At 40.8% G+C, this 19,088-nt stretch overlaps 1 protein-coding gene across 2 annotated transcripts in view; it reads right to left on the bottom strand.

Moving 5' to 3' along the window:
• Positions 1–19,088, bottom strand: part of PUDP (pseudouridine 5'-phosphatase) — an 88,806-nt gene that overhangs the window by 29,776 nt on the left and 39,942 nt on the right. For both annotated transcript variants that reach the window (XM_068419657.1, XM_068419666.1), the window contains exon 3: positions 16,489–16,718. In XM_068419657.1, coding sequence (XP_068275758.1) covers positions 16,489–16,718 — 230 coding nt within the window. The remainder of the gene's footprint in view (positions 1–16,488; positions 16,719–19,088) is intronic.

Raw genomic sequence — 19,088 nt, 5'->3', positions numbered from 1 at the left:
CGAAGACCAGCACTCTCTGAAAATTACCTACAACTGCATCTCCACAAACAGCAAGTAATTTAAACAAAAAAAAAAGAGCAAACAAATGAACTCTCCCTCTCTCAGCCTTAGTGCATTAAAACAACACACAGTTGACCTTAGTCTTTCAAAGATTTCTGGAGGTCTCCCCATGACAATAATTTACAAAGAAGCAACTAAAAAATACTGCTAAATGCAATTCCTTGTTTCAGTCTTCATTCTTTGTCCTGAAACTGTTGAATGGCATTGTTACAACAAGCTCTGGGGCGATTACAAAGGTACCTTGAGATACAGAGAGGATCAGTGCACTAGATCTTTTTGAAAGAGGATTTATTCATGCTTGCCATAACCCAAAAGACATTAAAAACATTTTTCTGTAAAAATTCTTGTTAATTAAAATCTAATTATTCAATGACTACTCTGTTTGGCATCTCCAGAAAACGCTCAAGGTCTTGAAAGAAAGAAAAGATAACTCAATGAGCAATTTATCATAAAAGAGGGATTTTCCCCCCTCTTTTTTACTACTTACCATGCATAATTAATATGTGGTAACACCCATAATGAGTTCTCTAAAACAATTAGCAATGCATCTCCAGTGACCTGCTAATCTGAATATAATGCTTTTAGAATCTGGAGGTGTACCAGTCTCTTTGTGCTTACACACTCACCTCACGTAGAAGCAAAGAAGGCTGCAGAACATAATTTATTATTCTGCATCACATTTTATCAAGCCCCTTAGCAGCTACTTGATACATTATCAAGACAAATGAAAGGAAAAAAAATTTATTCCTGCCTCCCCACACCCCAAGTAGGGTACCCCAAAGACTAAGAACCAATTATAATCCTTCCTTCTTCTTCCAATCAGATGATACATTAAGTGAAAGCAAACCTTGACCAGGTTATTTTTTGCATGGAATTTCAATGACTTTTTTAATCTCCATAAGACAAATACATCCATAAATAAACATGCACTGCAGTAACAAGGGCAACGTCTGGAACACTTAAGAGCTAAATTACTTTCAAGCCATGCAACATCTCATTTTTCTTCCACAAATATATAATAAAGACTGCCAGCATGGGGGAGGGGGTGTGCACATGCAAGCACACATGCCTCAGGAGAAGCGGGAGGAAGAAAATCAACCATGTGAACTGAGAGCATGATAATTGTAAACAAAACAAAACAAACAACTTTATAACTGTCTCCTTCCTTTAATTGTCTTGTAAATATAAAATAGTGGCTTATTATGGATTTAGGGAAAAGGTGCATGTGTGTAGCAGATCTTCAGAAGTCTTGGATTATTAGATGTGGTGAAATATCTCACATTCTTCTCTCTACAGCCACATCCGTTACACTTACAAAGCTGTAAGCTGAGCTTCATAATCACAGACTTCATCATCCAGCCCGGGAGACTCAAATAAAGGCTACATGCTTAGACTGTTTAGAAGCTGAGGAAGGTGCAGGATTCAGCCAACAGGCCGTCCAGCAGCATATCACACAAAAAGTACATTCCACCAGAGTGCTGTGATCTCTGCATCACAAGCTGTAAGCTTCTAGCAGTATTTCAAGATGGAGGTCTTAACACATAAAACCCTACATTGTTCAATACCTTCTTACTTTAAATTGCCTAATAGGCAATTTAAAGGTATAATTTATTAATCATTTATTCCTTTAAATTTCTCCAGTGTCTGGCTGAAATCAATAGCTTCTCCAGCAGGGGTGGAGAAAAAAAGTAAAAAAAAGTTATGCCGTTTATTATTTTGCAGTGCCCCACAGCAGCAGGAATTCAAGATCTAAGCCAGCAACACATACTAAATACTCAAATCACAACTTGCCATCTAGAAATAAGTCTTCAGTCACACTGCAGAGCAAGAAAAGTAAAAGCTTCATGAATTCAGGAAAAAGTTCTGGTCAAGAACCATCCTGAGCAAACGGCTGGTGTACCATGTGGTAACTAGGACAATCCTCAAGGAAACCCAAGAACTGAAAGACTGAACTCCTCAGGTCGACGAGTGCTCAAAAAGCTGTTTTCCCCAATTTTTTGAGGAAGTTTTCCACAGAATGGACAAGATAAGGACAATCCTTTGTTCTGACCTGCTTTAAAAAGAAAAGAGAAGTCCCAGATTGCTGTTACGTTTTCTAAGGAGCCAATTTTCCTGACGTTTTAGGAATTCAGTGGGACTACTTTTTCCAATTGCGCTTTACAAAGGATTAACTGCAGGAGATATTTAATTCCCGAGACATAGACACAAGCTGTTGAGGTTGGGCAATTTTGGATGCACACATAAAAGTTAAAAAACTAATTTCTCAAAAAAATATAAAGTCAGAAAGGGAGGTTCCTACTGAACTTGGCACCTCATCTTGGTTAGAAGGCAGACAAGCGGAAATGTCCTATTCTCAAGCCAATAGATACACCCTGTCAGATTTCACTTGCTATCTGTTCTCAACACTTAAGGGTATGTCTGCATGGAATAACTAAACTAATCTGGGTACACACAATGATGTGACATACCTCATTCACCTTCCAATCACCCTACGTACAGTAACAGTAAAATCTGCTATACGTAATCCAAATTCTTCAAGGAAGTGAACTCTGCTTTTGCTGCAAACTTAAGCACGCCATGTGTATGCAGGAGCAGTGGTTTCAACTTCTTGTGGCACTGAACCAGTTTGCTCAGCAGTCCCACCACCTCCCAGGGAGCACCATCCTCACCACACAACAACACACTGCTGCCAAGGGAGAGTCTTCTCTGCTATGTTTGGAAGCTGGCCACTGTACAGCACAGGATGCGAGGCTAATGAGAACACTGAGGGAGCACAACCTTGCAGATAAGGGACTCCAAAGGGGCACTCTGTGCAAGCAGTGAGGAAATTATCTCAAAAAAAGCACAATAAGAAAACACATACTCTAGAAACACTCAAATATCCCAGACCTTCACTCAGTGTACTAACCAACTGGCTACACAGGAGTTGGCACCAACAAATCAGATGTCACAGGAAGTTCTTTATTGGCTCTAACCCATCAACTGCCTAATATGAATTAATTAACGAACTGTAATTACATCAGTAGAGACAAGAAAGTCAAGTGGCTTATGAAAAGAAAGCCCAAATTCCGCCTTCTACCTCAAAATACATGAGCAGCTAGAAAGAGTCATGGAGCAACACTGATCCCTGTTTACGCAGTAAGCGGCCACTGGCATGTGCTGCATCTGCTTCTGTACAGACCGTAGTGTATGTGAACGGTGACCTGCTACAAATTCTTCTTCGTCTGTCCCACTGACTGAAGCGTAACACTTTAAAAGTCAGGTGTACTATGACCATTACGATCGCAGGCTATACCACTGGGAGAAGCAAATATCCAGCAATATGCTAAAATAACTGGTAAAAATTGTGAGTCCAAGGAGATAAGACAGCAGAGCATGAGTAAATCAGAATGGTCTATACCATGAATAGCTGTTTAGAAGAGTGTTTCAGCTGAGGAATGATTGGTAATGTAGGCCTATTCAAAAGACTAGAGCCAAGGTTGAAAAGACAGCCATTGATGTAGGTTTGACCTAAGTTGAAAAATGTCTATGTATTCTTACATTTAATGCTTTTGATTTTTCTAAAATAAAATGTCTGATTTGTGAATTGTAAACATTCAGGAAAGAGCACAAGTCAATTTATTTATAAAATGAAAAAGGGGTAGATTTGTGATGACTAAAATAGGTGATTTCAACAGCAGGGATTCCAATTTACAGCTCAGTACACCACCTGGAATGGCTGCTCATGCCTTTGTAACTTCTGTACCTTATTTAAAGTACCCCTAATAAATTCAACCTCCAAGTATATACAAGGAATAACAGAAACATCACTAATAAAATAACTGCTTATCTGAAAACTATAGTAAGTGAAATACATACACTATATGCATACACTAAAAGTGGTGCAGTTGAAGGGGGAAAAAAAGTAGAAAAAGGGAAAAAATGGGGAGGATAAGAAATAAAAAATATGTTCTGGCATCCTTTTTACACATGCTCTCAATAATGATGGTCACGTTAAGTGCTAAATCAGCCTTCTTCACCCTTCTGTTTTCCTTGTACACTATAGACTAAAATTACAAAATGGCCATAATGTTCTGAATCTCTATTACTCTTTCACTACATATTTTGTAGCAAAAAAGTCTCAGAAAATTTCTCTTTGAACTTCTCTTTTCTATGACATAAAAAGTCCATTGAGATTCATAAATCCTAATGCCATTTAATCAGTCTGAAAAATTTTAATGAGCTCTCACTAGATTTGGTAGAGAGATTACTCATAACTATGGGATCAATTAATTAATTAGAAATGGAAGAAACTGCAAAGAAATAGTGTTTTAAATTAAGGCGATGATTTACATCACTTAGAACTTCTTTAATAGAACAGATTGATTCTTCATAAGATACTTATAACCATTTGTATCACTACAAGCTTTTCCTCTTTTTGGATATAAATCGTATTTGTTTGCTTTTAAATTCCACTAGTAGTAAGGTCCTTTATTTTACAGAAAAGCTATAGGCAAAACAACCAAAACACTGGAAAGAAAGGCCTTGACCCGGGACAGGAAGTAAATAATTAATTCACATGTTTTTAATGACATGACTGTATTGGAAATATGTATAAATTTTTGCATGGGAATGTCTGAAATCCTCTGAGTTACAGTCATATTTGAAATAAATTTAGTAGCATAACATTTCTGTTACTATGAAACAAAATTGCTTCAAGATAACATTGAAAAGTTATAGTTGATATGTATCTTATACATAAATACACACAAAATCACACAAATAGCAAGATTATGAACTCTTTTAAAGCAAAAATTAATATTCTAATATTTATAAACTTCAAAAGCATGATTTTAAATAATTTGAGCCTTTTAAATCAAAATGGAACAGAAAAATTGTGTTTAGCGAAAGCACTTAGTTTTCTTATTTTTTTTTTTCCAGATAAAATCTGTGAAGTATATCACTGGAAGAGACCTCTGGAGCTCATCTGGTCCAACCCCCCCTACTCAAGTAGGGCCACATAGAGTCTGTTGCCCAGGACTATGTCCAGATAGTTTTTGAATATCTCCAAGGAGGGAGACTCCACCACCTCTCTGGGCAACCTCTGCCAGTACTCGCTCACCCTCATAGTAAAAAAGTGTTTCCTTATGCTCAGACAGAACCTCCTGTGTTTACTTGTGCCCGCTGCCTCTGGTTCTGTCACTGGGCACCACTGAAAACAGACTGGCTCTGTCTTCTTTACAGTCTCTCTTCAGGTATTCATATAGATTAAGAAGATCCCCCTGAGTATTCTCTTCTCTTCATCAGCAAATTGCCCCATCAACCAGGTCATTAATGAAGATGTTAAACAGGACTGGACCCAGTATTGACCCCTGGGGCACACTGCTGGTCACTGCCATCCAACTAGACTTTGTGCTGGCGATCACCACCCTCCGGGCTCAGCTGTTCGGAGTTTTCAAACCACTTTACGCTCTGCTCATCCGGCCCATACATTAACAGCTTCTCTATGAGGATCTTACGGGAGAGAGTGTCAAAGGCCTTACTGTAGGTCAGGTAGACAACAGCCACTGCTCTCCCTCATCTGCCAGGTCTGTCATTTCATTATAGAAATTTATCAAGTTGGTCAAGCATGGCTTCCCCTTGGTGAAGCCGTGCTGACTACTCCTGATGATTTGCTCGTCCTTGCTGTGCCTGGAAATGGTTTTCAGGATTAGCTGTTCCTAAATTGCACCTTTCCAGGGATCAAGGTGAGGCAAAGCAGCCTGTAGTTCCCTGCGTCCTCCTTCTTGCCCTTCTTCAAGACAGGAGTGATATTTGCTTTCCTCCAGTCTTCCAGCACTTCTCCCAGTGGCCACGATCGATCAAGGATTTCAAGAGTGGCCTTGAAATGACATCTGCCAGCTCTCTCAGCACTCAAGGGTGCATCCCATCAGGGCCCATGGAGTTATTCATGTCCAGTTTGCTTATGTGTTCCCTGACCTGATCCTCTTCCACCAAGGGTACATCTTCCCTCCTTGAACGCTTCCCTCTGATCTCTGGGACCTGGCATTCCTGACTTGCTACATTCAGTACTTCAGCCTTTGTTATGTCCTTGTCCTGGTTTGGCCTAAACCGGGCCAATTTTCCTTTCAGTGATTTTTACTTTCAGCTCAGTCTCCTCTAAGTAACAGCACTTTCTGAAACTAACTGCATGTTTTGCAGACACTGTCTGCTTCCAGGACTGATAACGCTCGAAGTTTGTAGTTATCACTGAGGCACCGGTAGGGATGTTGTACAGAAAGGCTCTTGCTGTACTTGTTCTTGAGAGAAACCAAGGTCACTGCTGAATTCCTCACTGCTTACGAGTGAAGAGCCGAAGGGGGGTCGCACCTGCAGGGGGGGAGCGGACAGGGCAGGTGACCCAAAATTGACCAACGAGGGTACTCCATCCCATACACGTCATTCTCAGTATAAAGCGGGGGGATCACGAGGGTCTCGCTCACTTTCTGCTATGGCCGGTGTCCAGGGAGGACTCCGTCTGTTTTCCTGCTGCCCCCGATCCCGATCCGCGCATCCCTGAATCCAGCTCTCGACCGTCGCTAGGCCCAGCCTGGGCCTTCCCGGAGCCTGCCCTGCAGTGCCGGTGGTGACGTGGCTGACTTCAGGGGAGCTCAAACTTGGTTTTGTATATATATTTGTATATATTTGATTATTTCTATTATTGTTATTATACTCTTTTTCATTATTATAGTTTATTAAAACTGTTTTAACTTTCCAACCCAGAAGCCTCTCTCCCTTTTCCCTTTCCCTTTCCCTTCGGGGTGGGGGCGAGGGTTAAAAGAGAGCATCTGCCATAGGTTTAATAGCCGGCCCAGCTTTAAATCGTGACAGATTTATTGGTGCCCAGCGTGGGGCTCGAGAGAAGCTCCGACAGGTTGCTCTGATAAGTCGAATCCCAGCTCCAGTGGGAGGAGATCCAGAGAGCTCAGCCAAGAGAGTATCAGATTTCTTCCTTTGAGATTTACGAGGGGTTGGAAATTAAAACAGATAGCTAAGACGATAATGTCATTTGCGAACCTTGTGTTACCTTTTTTCTTTTTAAAGCTTGTTTTACAGTTAAGACAGTTAAGTGTAATCATACCTTACTTGCCGTATGCATTGTGTGTTAGTGCTTACATGTGGTTTAACAGGGCGTGCTGGTCGAAATGTGTCGTTTCGGTATGCGTTGTGATACTGATTTATGTCGTGATAGACTGGGCAGTTATTATTCCGATCTCTTATCTCTATGATACAATGATGGGCAGCTTTAATCGCGAATCGGTAGCTGCGCACACCGGGCGTCTTCTAACTGATTTTGATAGTATCTGCTCCTTTTTTGCCAAGCTGATCCCTGCAAAATTCGAACAGGGCATGTTTTTATTTGTGTGTGTCCAGAATGTGTTTCTGGTGTGGTATGTGATTAGACGTCACTGCAGCAACAGCAGTAGGTATCATGCTGCCCCTGTAACCAGGAGAAAACACCGAAAGAAATCAGCTAGTAAAGTGAAGGATGATGACTCAGAGCCTTCTAAGGCAGAGCCAGCACAGGACCCAGGTGAGGGCCCTTCTCAGTCAGAGTCAGGGCCTGACACAGATGGGGGTTTCCTTGATCGTCTTTTTAAAGCATACCCATCACACAAGAAAGATCCTTCTAAAGCAGAACAATCACAGGAGGACTCGGACTCGGATGTAGAGATAACCTACCACTCCTTATCCCTGAAAGAACTGCGAAGTATAAGGAAAGACTTTAGTCGTTATGACCGTGAGCCAATTATTACCTGGTTGCTCCGATGCTGGAATAATGGGGCGGATAGCATAGAATTGGATGGTAGAGAAGCCAGACAGTTGGGATCCCTGTCCAGAGACGGTGGTATTGATAAGATGCTCGCAAGAAAGTCAAACACCATCAGTCTCTGGAGGCGACTCTTGTCAGCTGTAAAGAGCAGGTATCCCTATAAAGATGATGTTATGAGCCACCTAAGCAACTGGATCACTATAGAAAAAGGTATTAACTACCTTAGAGAACTAGCTGTGCAAGAGATCATTTATAGACACCCACGGGACATTGTAAATCCTGTAGATCCTGATGAAGTGGAATGCAACCGATCCATGTTCCGGAAGGTTGTGAGGAGTGCTCCACCGACACATACCCATACGTTGTCAATATTAGTCTGGGGAGAAGATGCTATGGCACGACCTAGTCTGGGCGAAATGGCTAATTGTATGCGACAGTATGAAGATAGTATTTCTTCCCCACTGCAGGCCCGTGTCTCGGCTGTGGGAAAAGTGACTTCTAAGGAAGACAAGGACGCATTGAAACAACTGTCAGAAAAACGGTCCAGGATCGAGAATCAACTTAAATCTCTACCTACACAGGCCCGCGTTGCAGCCTTTAGGAGGAAACGCCCTCCTACTGGACCGTCTCAAAGGAAACGGAACACGTCACGAGGTATCCTGCAGTTTACCCTGCGTGATTATGGGGAGGACATGAGCAGATGGCATGGACAACCTACCAGTACCCTACAGGCACGAGTACGTGAGTTGCAAGCTAAAAGAAATACCAGAGAGAATTTTCCTAGGAGGATGGCTGCTCCAGTTATCAATGAGCAGGACTCCAGTCATGGTAGACGGGCCTCAGGTCCCTGTTTCCCAAATATGAATAGGGAAAATGAAGGTCCAATCCCCGTGAGCTGCACGAATCCAGTCTTTAATTAGGGGGACCCTGCCTCCAGCCAGGAGGAGGAGAGGGACAACCGAGTTTATTGAACTGTGTGGATTCGATGGCCTGGCACATTAGAACCACAAAAGTATCGAGCCCTGGTACACACTGGTGCACAGTGCACCCTCATGCCATCGAATCATAAAGGGACAGAATCTGTCAGTATTTCGGGAATAACAAGGGGATCTCAAGAGTTATCTGTATTGGAGGCCGAAGTGAGCCTAACTGAAAATGAATGGAAAAAGCACCCCATTGTGACTGGTCCAGATGCTCCGTGCATCCTTGGCATAGACTACCTTAAGAAAGGGTATTTTAAGGACCCAAAAGGATATAGATGGGCCTTTGGTATAGCAGCTGTAGAGACTGAGGACATTAAACAGCTGTCTACCTTGCCTGGCCTCTCAGAGGATCCTTCTGTTGTGGGGTTGCTGAAAGTTGAAGAACAACAGGTGCCAATTGCTACTACCACGGTGCACCAACGACAATATTGCACCAATCGAGACTCCCTGATCCCCATTCATAAACTGATTAGACAATTAGAAAATCAAGGAGTGATTAGCAAGACTCGCTCACCCTTTAATAGTCCTATATGGCCAGTGCGAAAGTCTGATGGAGAATGGAGATTAACTGTGGACTATCGTGGCCTAAATGAAGTTACGCCACCGCTGAGTGCTGCTGTGCCAGACATGCTAGAACTTCAATATGAACTGGAGTCAAAGGCAGCCAAGTGGTATGCCACCATAGACATAGATAATGCATTTTTCTCTATTCCTTTGGCACCAAAGTGCAGGCCACAGTTTGCTTTTACCTGGAGAGGTATCCAGTATACCTGGAATCGACTGCCCCAGGGGTGGAAACACAGTCCTATTATTTGCCATGGACTGATCCAGACTGCACTAGAAAAGGGTGGAGCTCCAGAACATTTGCAATACATTGATGACATCATTGTGTGGGGTGATACAGCAGCAGAAGTTTTTGACAAAGGGGAGAAAATAATCAGAATGATTTTCAGTGGGGTCCTGAACAACGACAGGCCTTTGAACAGATTAAACAAGAGATTGTGCATGCAGTAGCCCTTGGACCAGTCCGTATGGGACAAGATGTGCTCTACACCGCAGCTGGGGACAATGGTCCTACCTGGAGCCTCTGGCAGAAAGTGCCAGGGGAGACTCGAGGTCGACCCCTAGGATTTTGGAGTCGAGGATACAAGGGCTCTGAGGCCAATTACACCCCAACTGAAAAAGAGATACTGGCAGCGTATGAAGGAGTTAGAGCTGCTTCAGAGGTAATCGGTACTGAAGCACAGCTTCTCCTGGCACCCCGATTACCAGTACTAGGCTGGATGTTCAAGGGTAAGGTTCCTACTACTCATCATGCAACTGATGCTACATGGAGTAAATGGATTGCATTAATTACACAGAGGGCTCGAATAGGAAACCCTAATCGCCCAGGAATCTTAGAAGTGATCATGGACTGGCCAGAAGGCAAAGACTTCGGAATGCCACCAGAAAAGGAGGTGACACGTGCTGAAGAAGCCCCACCATATAATGAACTACCAGAGGATGAGAAGCAGTATGCCCTGTTCACCGATGGATCCTGCCGTCTTGTAGGAAAGCATCGGAAGTGGAAAGCTGCAGTATGGAGTCCTATACGACGAGTCACAGAAGCCACAGAAGGACAAGGTGAATCAAGTCAATTCGTAGAGGTAAAAGCCATCCAGCTGGCTTTAGACATTGCTGAACGAGAAAAGTGGCCAAGGCTGTATCTTTATACTGACTCATGGATGGTAGCAAATGCCTTGTGGGGGTGGTTAAAGCAGTGGAAGCGAAGCAACTGGCAGCGCAAAGGGAAACCTATTTGGGCTGCTGAACTGTGGCAAGATATTGCTGCTCGGCTAGAGAAACTAGTCGTGAAGGTACGTCATGTAGATGCTCACTTACCTAAAAGTCGGGCAACTGAGGAACATCGAAACAACCAACAAGCAGATCAGGCTGCTAAAGTGTTCCAAATAGATTTGGACTGGGAACATAAAGGTGAACTATTTTTAGCTCGGTGGGCTCATGACACTTCAGGTCATCAAGGGAGAGATGCAACATACAGATGGGCTCGTGACCGAGGGGTGGACTTAACTATGGACTCTATTGCACAGGTTATCCATGATTGTGAAACATGCGCCGCAATTAAGCAAGCCAAACGGTTAAAACCTTTGTGGTATGGGGGATGGTGGTTGAAATATAAATATGGGGAGGCCTGGCAAATTGACTACATCACACTCCCTCAAACCCACCAGGGTAAACGTTATGTGCTTACCATGGTGGAGGCGACCACCGGATGGCTGGAAACATACTCTGTGCCCCATGCCACTGCCCGGAACACTATTCTGGGCCTCGAAAAGCAAATCTTGTGGCGACACGGCACGCCAGAGAGAATTGAGTCGGACAATGGTACTCATTTCAAAAACAGTCTCATAGATAACTGGGCCAAAGAGCATGGCATCGAATGGGTATATCACATCCCCTATCATGCACCAGCATCTGGGAAAGTTGAACGGTATAATGGGCTGTTAAAAACTACCCTAAAAGCAATGGGGGGTGGAACCTTTAAAAACTGGGATAAGCATTTGGCACAAGCCACCTGGCTAGTTAACAGCAGGGGATCTATCAACCGAGCTGGCCCTGCTCAGTCAGACCTTTTACATACAGTAGAAGGGGATAAAGTCCCTGTGGTGCATGAAAGGAATCTGTTGGGAAAAACTGTTTGGGTTCTTCCTGCTACGGGCAAAGGTAAACCCATTCATGGGATTGCTTTTGCTCAAGGACCTGGATGTACTTGGTGGGTGATGCTGCAGGATGGTGGAGTCCGATGTGTCCCTGAAGGTGATCTGATCTTGGGTGAGAATACTTAATTCTGAACTGCATGATGTTAATTGCTGCATGATACTAACAGTGTTCATAAGTGTCTTTCAGGTTGAAGCAGTGGTGATGAGACCGGAGCTAGCTGCAAGTGGCGTCCAGTAACCTCCTCAAGACTGACATCTTTAACCTGCAACCCGTGGGCACGAACTGTGACAAAGCTCATACCATCTCTCTTACCCTGGGAGACTCCTAGCCAGATGGAAACCCACAATCCTGAATTAAACGAACTTGATGAACTTTTTTTTTTTTTGTATAGAGATGAATCATAAACTAATGTTATCTGTATATATTTTAAAATGAAAAGCTAGTGGTGATCTGGGCGTGACGTGAATGGTATGGAATAAGGGGTGGAATGTCCTGGTTTGGCCTAAACCGGGCCAATTTTCCTTTCAGTGATTTTTACTTTCAGCTCAGTCTCCTCTAAGTAACAGCACTTTCTGAAACTAACTGCATGTTTTGCAGACACTGTCTGCTTCCAGGACTGATAACGCTCGAAGTTTGTAGTTATCACTGAGGCACCGGTAGGGATGTTGTGCAGAAAGGCTCTTGCTGTACTTGTTCTTGAGAGAAACCAAGGTCACTGCTGAATTCCTCACTGCTTACGAGTGAAGAGCCAAAGGGGGGTCGCAGCTGCAGGGGGGAGCGGACAGGGCAGGTGACCCAAAATTGACCAACGAAGGTATTCCATCCCATACACGTCATTCTCGGTATAAAGCGGGGGGATCATGAGGGTCTCGCTCTCTTTCTGCTATGGCCGGTGTCCAAGGAGGACTCCGTCTGTTTTCCTGATGCCCCCGATCCCGATCCGTGCATCCCTGAATCCAGCTCTCGACCGTCGCTAGGCCCAGCCTGGGCCTTCCCGGAGCCTGCCCTGCAGTGCCGGTGGTGACGTGGCTGACTTCAGGGGAGCTCAGTCTTGGTTTTGTATATATATTTGTATATATTTGATTATTTCTATTATTGTTATTATACTCTTTTTCATTATTATAGTTTATTAAAACTGTTTTAACTTTCCAACCCAGAAGCCTCTCTCCCTTTTCCCTTTCCCTTTCCCTTTGTGGCGGGGGGGAGGGTTAACAGAGAGCATCTGCCATAGGTTTAATAGCCGGCCCAGCTTTAAACCGTGACAGTCCTGTGTAACGAAGTCCCCCATCTCATTCAGCAATGGGCCTACATTTTACCTAGTATTCCTTTTGACTCCTATGTACTTATAGGAGCTCTTCTTGTTGTCTTTGACATCCCTTGGCATATATAGCTGAATTTACCAAATTTCGCAGTGGTGTCATCAATGAAACTCTGATTTTGCCTCTGCAGGACATTTTAAAGGGTCCCTTAGAAGGGATTCCCACTGTAAAAATTTGAGACATAGTAACTAATTTGAAACTAAGTAACTAATTCTAGAAAAACGTGAAACAACTTATTTTTCAAATTACAATCATAAAAGGGTAGGAAAATAGTAAAAACAACAAACAAAAATAATACTTAGAAAAGTTTTTTTCAGTTTTCTACATAAAATGTATGGACAAGAACACAGTGTTTTGAACATTGTGCCCTGGAATTTCTACAATATTCAAGCACACATTGTTTCTACATATGTACAGCTCCAGCTGGTTTTCATGAGAGATGCATCTGTGTATTTGAGAGCAGAATTTGGCATATATTTAAAAAAAAAAAAAAAAAAGAATTTTAGTAAAAGAGAAAATTTCTAGTATTTAATCTGCAGATCACATTTTGATTACCTGACTGATTTAATTAATTATTCATACGACAGTGCATTGTTACTAGTGTTGGAAGTTCATATGAAACTTCAGCCATCACAAGAGCGTAAGACTTTGTCTGAATTTGCAGGGTGTATCTTGTTTGAAAATCCTGTGCTGTGGTTTCACCATTATCCTTATTAAGGTCCTAGTTAACCAAAGACTGCAAACCAAAAGGTCAATATTTAAGAAATTCCTGTATGGACAATTACGACATCCTTCATTGACAGTAAAGCAGACATCATATCCATTTTTATATCATTTTAGAACTGCCTACTTGGAAAAGTAAGCCTGCATAGCAACAGTCACAGGCTGGTATGCCACTACAGCTGAATTCTGGATTTGGCTTTCTACGGCTACATTGTATTTTTCACTTGGAGCAGCAGTGAAGTTTTGAAGCTACCCTGAGAGTCCTCATTTGCTACCTAATGGTTTGTTTCACTAAGTAGTTTTGGTGTGTACTAGGTTGCTTTAGCAGGAAGCTAAAGTGGAAATCCTCTGCATATCAAGTAATCTCCAATGCTTAAGCGGACATAAAGCTCCAAAGAACCTTATACAGCTTTCAGCCAGGGATCAGAGTAAATCTAATCCAACAGAAAATATTCAAATCACATATAGCATAGATGTATGGGCCTAAGCATCAAACACATTGCTCTAATGATCTGTTTCCCTTGAGCCCAACTACTTGCTTATGCAGATATTACCTATACCTCCTGATATTTTGCTGCAAACTTGCATGTTACTGATTTTTAGCATGAAATCCAAACCTGTAGCCCTAATAGTTCACTGCTTGGGACTAAACAGTGCAGATGCCATCACTACACTGTAACCGGTCATGAATGCTTCAGATAGTTTTGCATGTACTATTTTGATTTTCTTCTTCTTGGGAGTTCTATGTTTGTGCTAAACTCCCACACTTCGACACCTGTGACTTTTGTAGATGGAACAAAAAAAAGTTCAGCTGAATTATCTGCACCAAGGGAACTCTGAATGCTATTAAACTTCATTATAAAGGAAAAGCATGAGTTCAAACATCTATGTTCTTCAAAGAAAGGTTAAAAAAAATAGCTATACAAAACCACCATGAATGCTCTGAAAATTTTGTTTGTCTAACAAATGTACCTTTGAAGTTTAAAATTAAGTGTAATACAGATGCTACTATTATCTTCAAATATTTTTTCGTTGTTAACACAGCTAAGGCTACTTGCTGCTGAATAAATAAAAATATCTACAACACAGTGTTTTTCGCTGGTGTTCGGTTTTGGTTTCTTTTTTTTAATGTTTTTGTCCTTTTTAATTATTACCACTTTGTGACTTTTCTGAAACAGAGCCAAATAAACCAAGAGTTTTGGGAAAGCTGTACCTCTGGATATTACTATTAGGCTCCTCACATGAAATAATAGTTTAATTTGTCATTAACACAGCTGACATTCAATTTCCTTGCCTCTCCTTCAGATACAATACCAGTTCCGACTCAGCTTTATATAAATTCTCAATACTTTCTGCTCTTTTACTTTCAGAATTACAGAACAGCTTACAGCCATGCCTCCATCCAACTGAAAAGCACGCATCCTGTTTCACAAAAAACACACCATGTAACATTACACGAACATACCCTGATTTTTTGTTCCCTAGACATATAGTTAAGTAAGAAAGAACAATTTTATATGAAAGTAACACCAAGCTGTGATTTAAGCTTGTATTCAACTCTTCTCTTACTCCCACCAAAACCTTGGGCTGCTTTCCAATATTTGCTCTCAATTAACATGTTCAAAATTTGTAACTACTTGACTCTAAGGTGAGATTTACAGCCTTGCTGCTCAGATTGTTCAACATATGGAATGTACCATACATACAAGGCCTACTTACACAAGTACCTAACATGTCCATACAACCTCCATCTGCATGAATATGATCGTGTACATTTGATGTTACCTTTTCTGAACATCTAAGTTTCCAAATGAAGTTGATGCACATACACAGAATGTCAAGAGAACTTGTAACAGCAAAAAAAAACCCAACAAAAACTGAAACCAGTTTATTTAACACTGTTCATAGTATGCCGCATTGCATTAAACCTATTGCCCTTTGTATTCCCAAGCAACGCAAATACCATTTAGACTCTGAGTGAGAACCTGAAGTATGAAAGGCTGAAGAATATTAGCTAATCATTCCATATGTGTTTGTGTCACCATTTTTTCCTCAGTAATCCTACTGAGAAAAGAGTAATCACAGTCTAATCCACCTAAAGTTGTTCCTTAGAAATTAGTATGTAATGCATTTTTCTGCAGTAATAAAACTCCAAAACTTCAGAACTTACATTCCAGTCAGGGTAGACAAGAAGTGAGAAAAATATTTTAAGGAGAAACACTATTTCATTTAAAATGAAAGTGAAGACATTATTTTAACTAAGTCTCAATTTATCTTTCAAATATTCTCCCTGCAGATTTCTATTTCAGAATCAAGTTTGGAAAGTTGTATATACAAGAGAAACTAACCACCTCTTCTATTTGAGAAAGATTGCTCAAACTGATCTGTTTTAAATCAAAAAAACAAGAATTATGATCTCAGAGATTTAGAATGCAAGAGGAAAGAAATGGCTTAGGAAAAATATATGCCCTCTTTACAAAGAAGTATCTTTAATGTTTAGACACTTAAGAGGTAAATCAGCATGAATGTATGAAAAATAAACTGATCTAAGTTTAAATAACTGTTTCCAAACTTTGAGTAGTGAAGTTAAGCTTGCAGATTTATGCATAGAGTGAAAAATCATTACACTTTCCTATTACTGCACACTACCATGTAGTAAATCAGAGCAATCTGCAATACAAACATTATACATAGTGGGAAGAAATGATGGTTTCCAACAACCTCTTGCTTCAACAGCATAAACATCTTTGAAAACAGAGGTTGCTGATCTTTATACTGTTTATATTAAATGTTAATCTAAGTATTTACCATGTTAAAAAAAAATAATCCAAATATAGCCCAACCAGAATATTCCTAACTTTTCAGTTAATTTGTTCCCTCCCCTTCTTACCTTCTCTGCAGGTGCAGGAGGGTGAAATCTCTTTGCACAAACTAGAAATGCATCAGGCTGTGGCTTGCCGCACTTCACCTCGGGGTCATCTCCCAACACAATATGATGAAAAAGACCAAAGAAGTCTTTGTGTCTGGCTGTTTTCATCTGAAATGTCACTTCAGCTGAGCTGGTGGCAACAGCTATGGGTATGTTGTGTTTGTGTAAATGACGGATCAGCTTATCAACCCCTGCAAGACAAATATATACATTTTTTATATATATATGCATACATGTAGGTAAATGTATTAATATTTATACCTATTTACAATATATTTGGCAGTATTTCAACAATGTTGTCTTACTGAATATAAACAACCTATTTCAATCAGTTAGTGTAAAAGAAAATTCGTGCTATATCTGAAACCTTCCTTCTCCACACAAAAATCATGGAACATTCCTCAAGGTATATACTTGTTCTGTCACCAAATGATGCTTTTCTCAAAATATGCCAAAAATGGGTTCAACATCGTTGCATATGTACACCCACTAGAAGCTCATTAAGCGATGCCCCCAACATTATGTATGTTCATTATTTCAAACTCTCTGTAAGTGAGAGAAAAGCATGCAGGGGAACATTATCTTTTATACACAGTTATGCTGCTGAAAAAAAAGGTAAAAAAATCAAAGTCAAAGAAATATACTCTTCTCACTGAATTGTATAGTTTTAATTTCTGAAGCAGGTATCCAACTGGCTTAAACCAGCCCCTAAGAGAACTCAGTTTCTCTCTTCTGCAATTACTAAAGCAAGTAACACTGCGCAGAGGAGAGGAGCTGTCAGTCACAGTTGTTAATACCAGAGCTTTATCTGTTGATGCTGTGAACCCAGAGTAATGAACACCTCAAGCCTAATGGGTAGAAACTTCAATCCGATCCAGTCTTCTAGGGAAGATTAATGCAGTGAACAGTGAAAACACAGCAGTCTGTGTAAGAGGGAAACATACTTTATTATTCGGTGCAAGTTTTGAGTTTCCTATGCAGAGGTTTCAATGCTCCTTTGCTGCAGCATTCTAAATGTTGGAAACCTCTCCCAGACAAAACAATTAGCAGTGTCTAATGGAGAACGAGAGTGGATGTCCAGTCTTTACCAATTCACGAGAGAAAATCTCTCCGTATCTGTAAAATCATTCCAGTTCTGCTTCTTGGCATGAATCCAAACTGCGCTGGATGAAGGATGTTAGTTTCAGATAGATAAGCCTCAAGTTGACTTTTGGCTCTTTGAACCAATTTGAGAACAATTCTTTGTTTTCATCTTCCAACTGCATGAATTCTTATCCTACTTTTCATGCCTGGCTATACTAAAGTGATCTTATTCCCTTCCTCTTGATTCACTGTCATACTGGTCCCTGCTCCCTCAAAACCTGCCTACTCCTCAAGTCCATTTAGTTCTTTCCTTTGCCACCCTGGTATCTCTGATTTGCATTTCCCATGTGATCCAGCCTTTCTGCTCCATTTTGACAATTCTATAAACAACAACCTTATCTCCAATGCTTTTTTCCCCAGTATACCCATATGCCCAACTTTGAAAATTTATAACAACTACTGATAAAAAAGTGTGTAGATTAGGAAATAGGTGCAATAACTAGCTCATTAATCTGGAAATATGACCTGTAGATGTGTCCTGCAGATTTCTTCTCTATTCTCCAGAATCTAATCAACCAATTAATAACTGACATTTCCAGCTCCATGCTTGTATTTGAAGACAGCCTTTAAACTATAAATACATGCACTTCTGTGATGTTAGATTTCAGCTGAACAGAAATGACAACAGTGTTATTCCTCCTCTAATGTTAATGCATCACCCATTTAAAAGCCTTCCTATGCCACCTTAAATGGTTATACTAATAATAAGCAAGTGCATTTTTTCCCAAATGATGCTACTCTGTAGCATTAAAATATGATGCTAAATACAAGTTAACTTTTTATTCCAGGTACAGATTATGTCTTCATTCTGAAACATGTGAAGTAAGTCCATATTAAATTAATGCAAGTACTAAGATCTCTTAATGCAAAGCGGTAGCCTAAATGTCTCTTTTTTAAACAAAAATGCATTCATTCAAAGGAATTTATTCAAAATAATTTGCAACATTTAGCAAGGCTAGCATATCATGTGTGTAGTAATATAAAGAAGTCTAAAAATGAGACAACTAAGAAGACTCTTCCTATCTCCTATGCCCTTGCTATGATATAGTTAGTTTTCTCTAAAATTGTGTTCTTTTCAAATAGCTAATTTTCTTCAGTCCCACTGCATCACAGCTTCAGTTCATCTGTCACAGGGTATATTTATTCTACTTTTCTATTATTGGACGTAGCGAGCCACAGAAAAGCACTGTTGCAGAAAGGTTATTTCTTTGGGGTTCTCTCTTTTATTCCTTCAGCACATGACATGATTTTGGTGTGCAAATGTGTGTGTATGTGTGTTTTTTGGCTTTCCTCATTTCAAGGGAGCTAGAATGCAGCTGTCCCTAATAGCTCCAGAGAGAAAAGATTTACATTATTCAGAAAATGCACTTTAATAAAAATATGCCATTTAGAAATGACTATTTGCATATGTGTAAACA

Source organism: Nyctibius grandis, chromosome 2 (assembly GCF_013368605.1).
Source record: "Nyctibius grandis isolate bNycGra1 chromosome 2, bNycGra1.pri, whole genome shotgun sequence".
NCBI lineage: Eukaryota > Metazoa > Chordata > Aves > Nyctibiiformes > Nyctibiidae > Nyctibius > Nyctibius grandis.
Note: the sequence above shows the minus strand (reverse complement) of the source record. Positions and strands in the feature narration are given on the sequence as shown.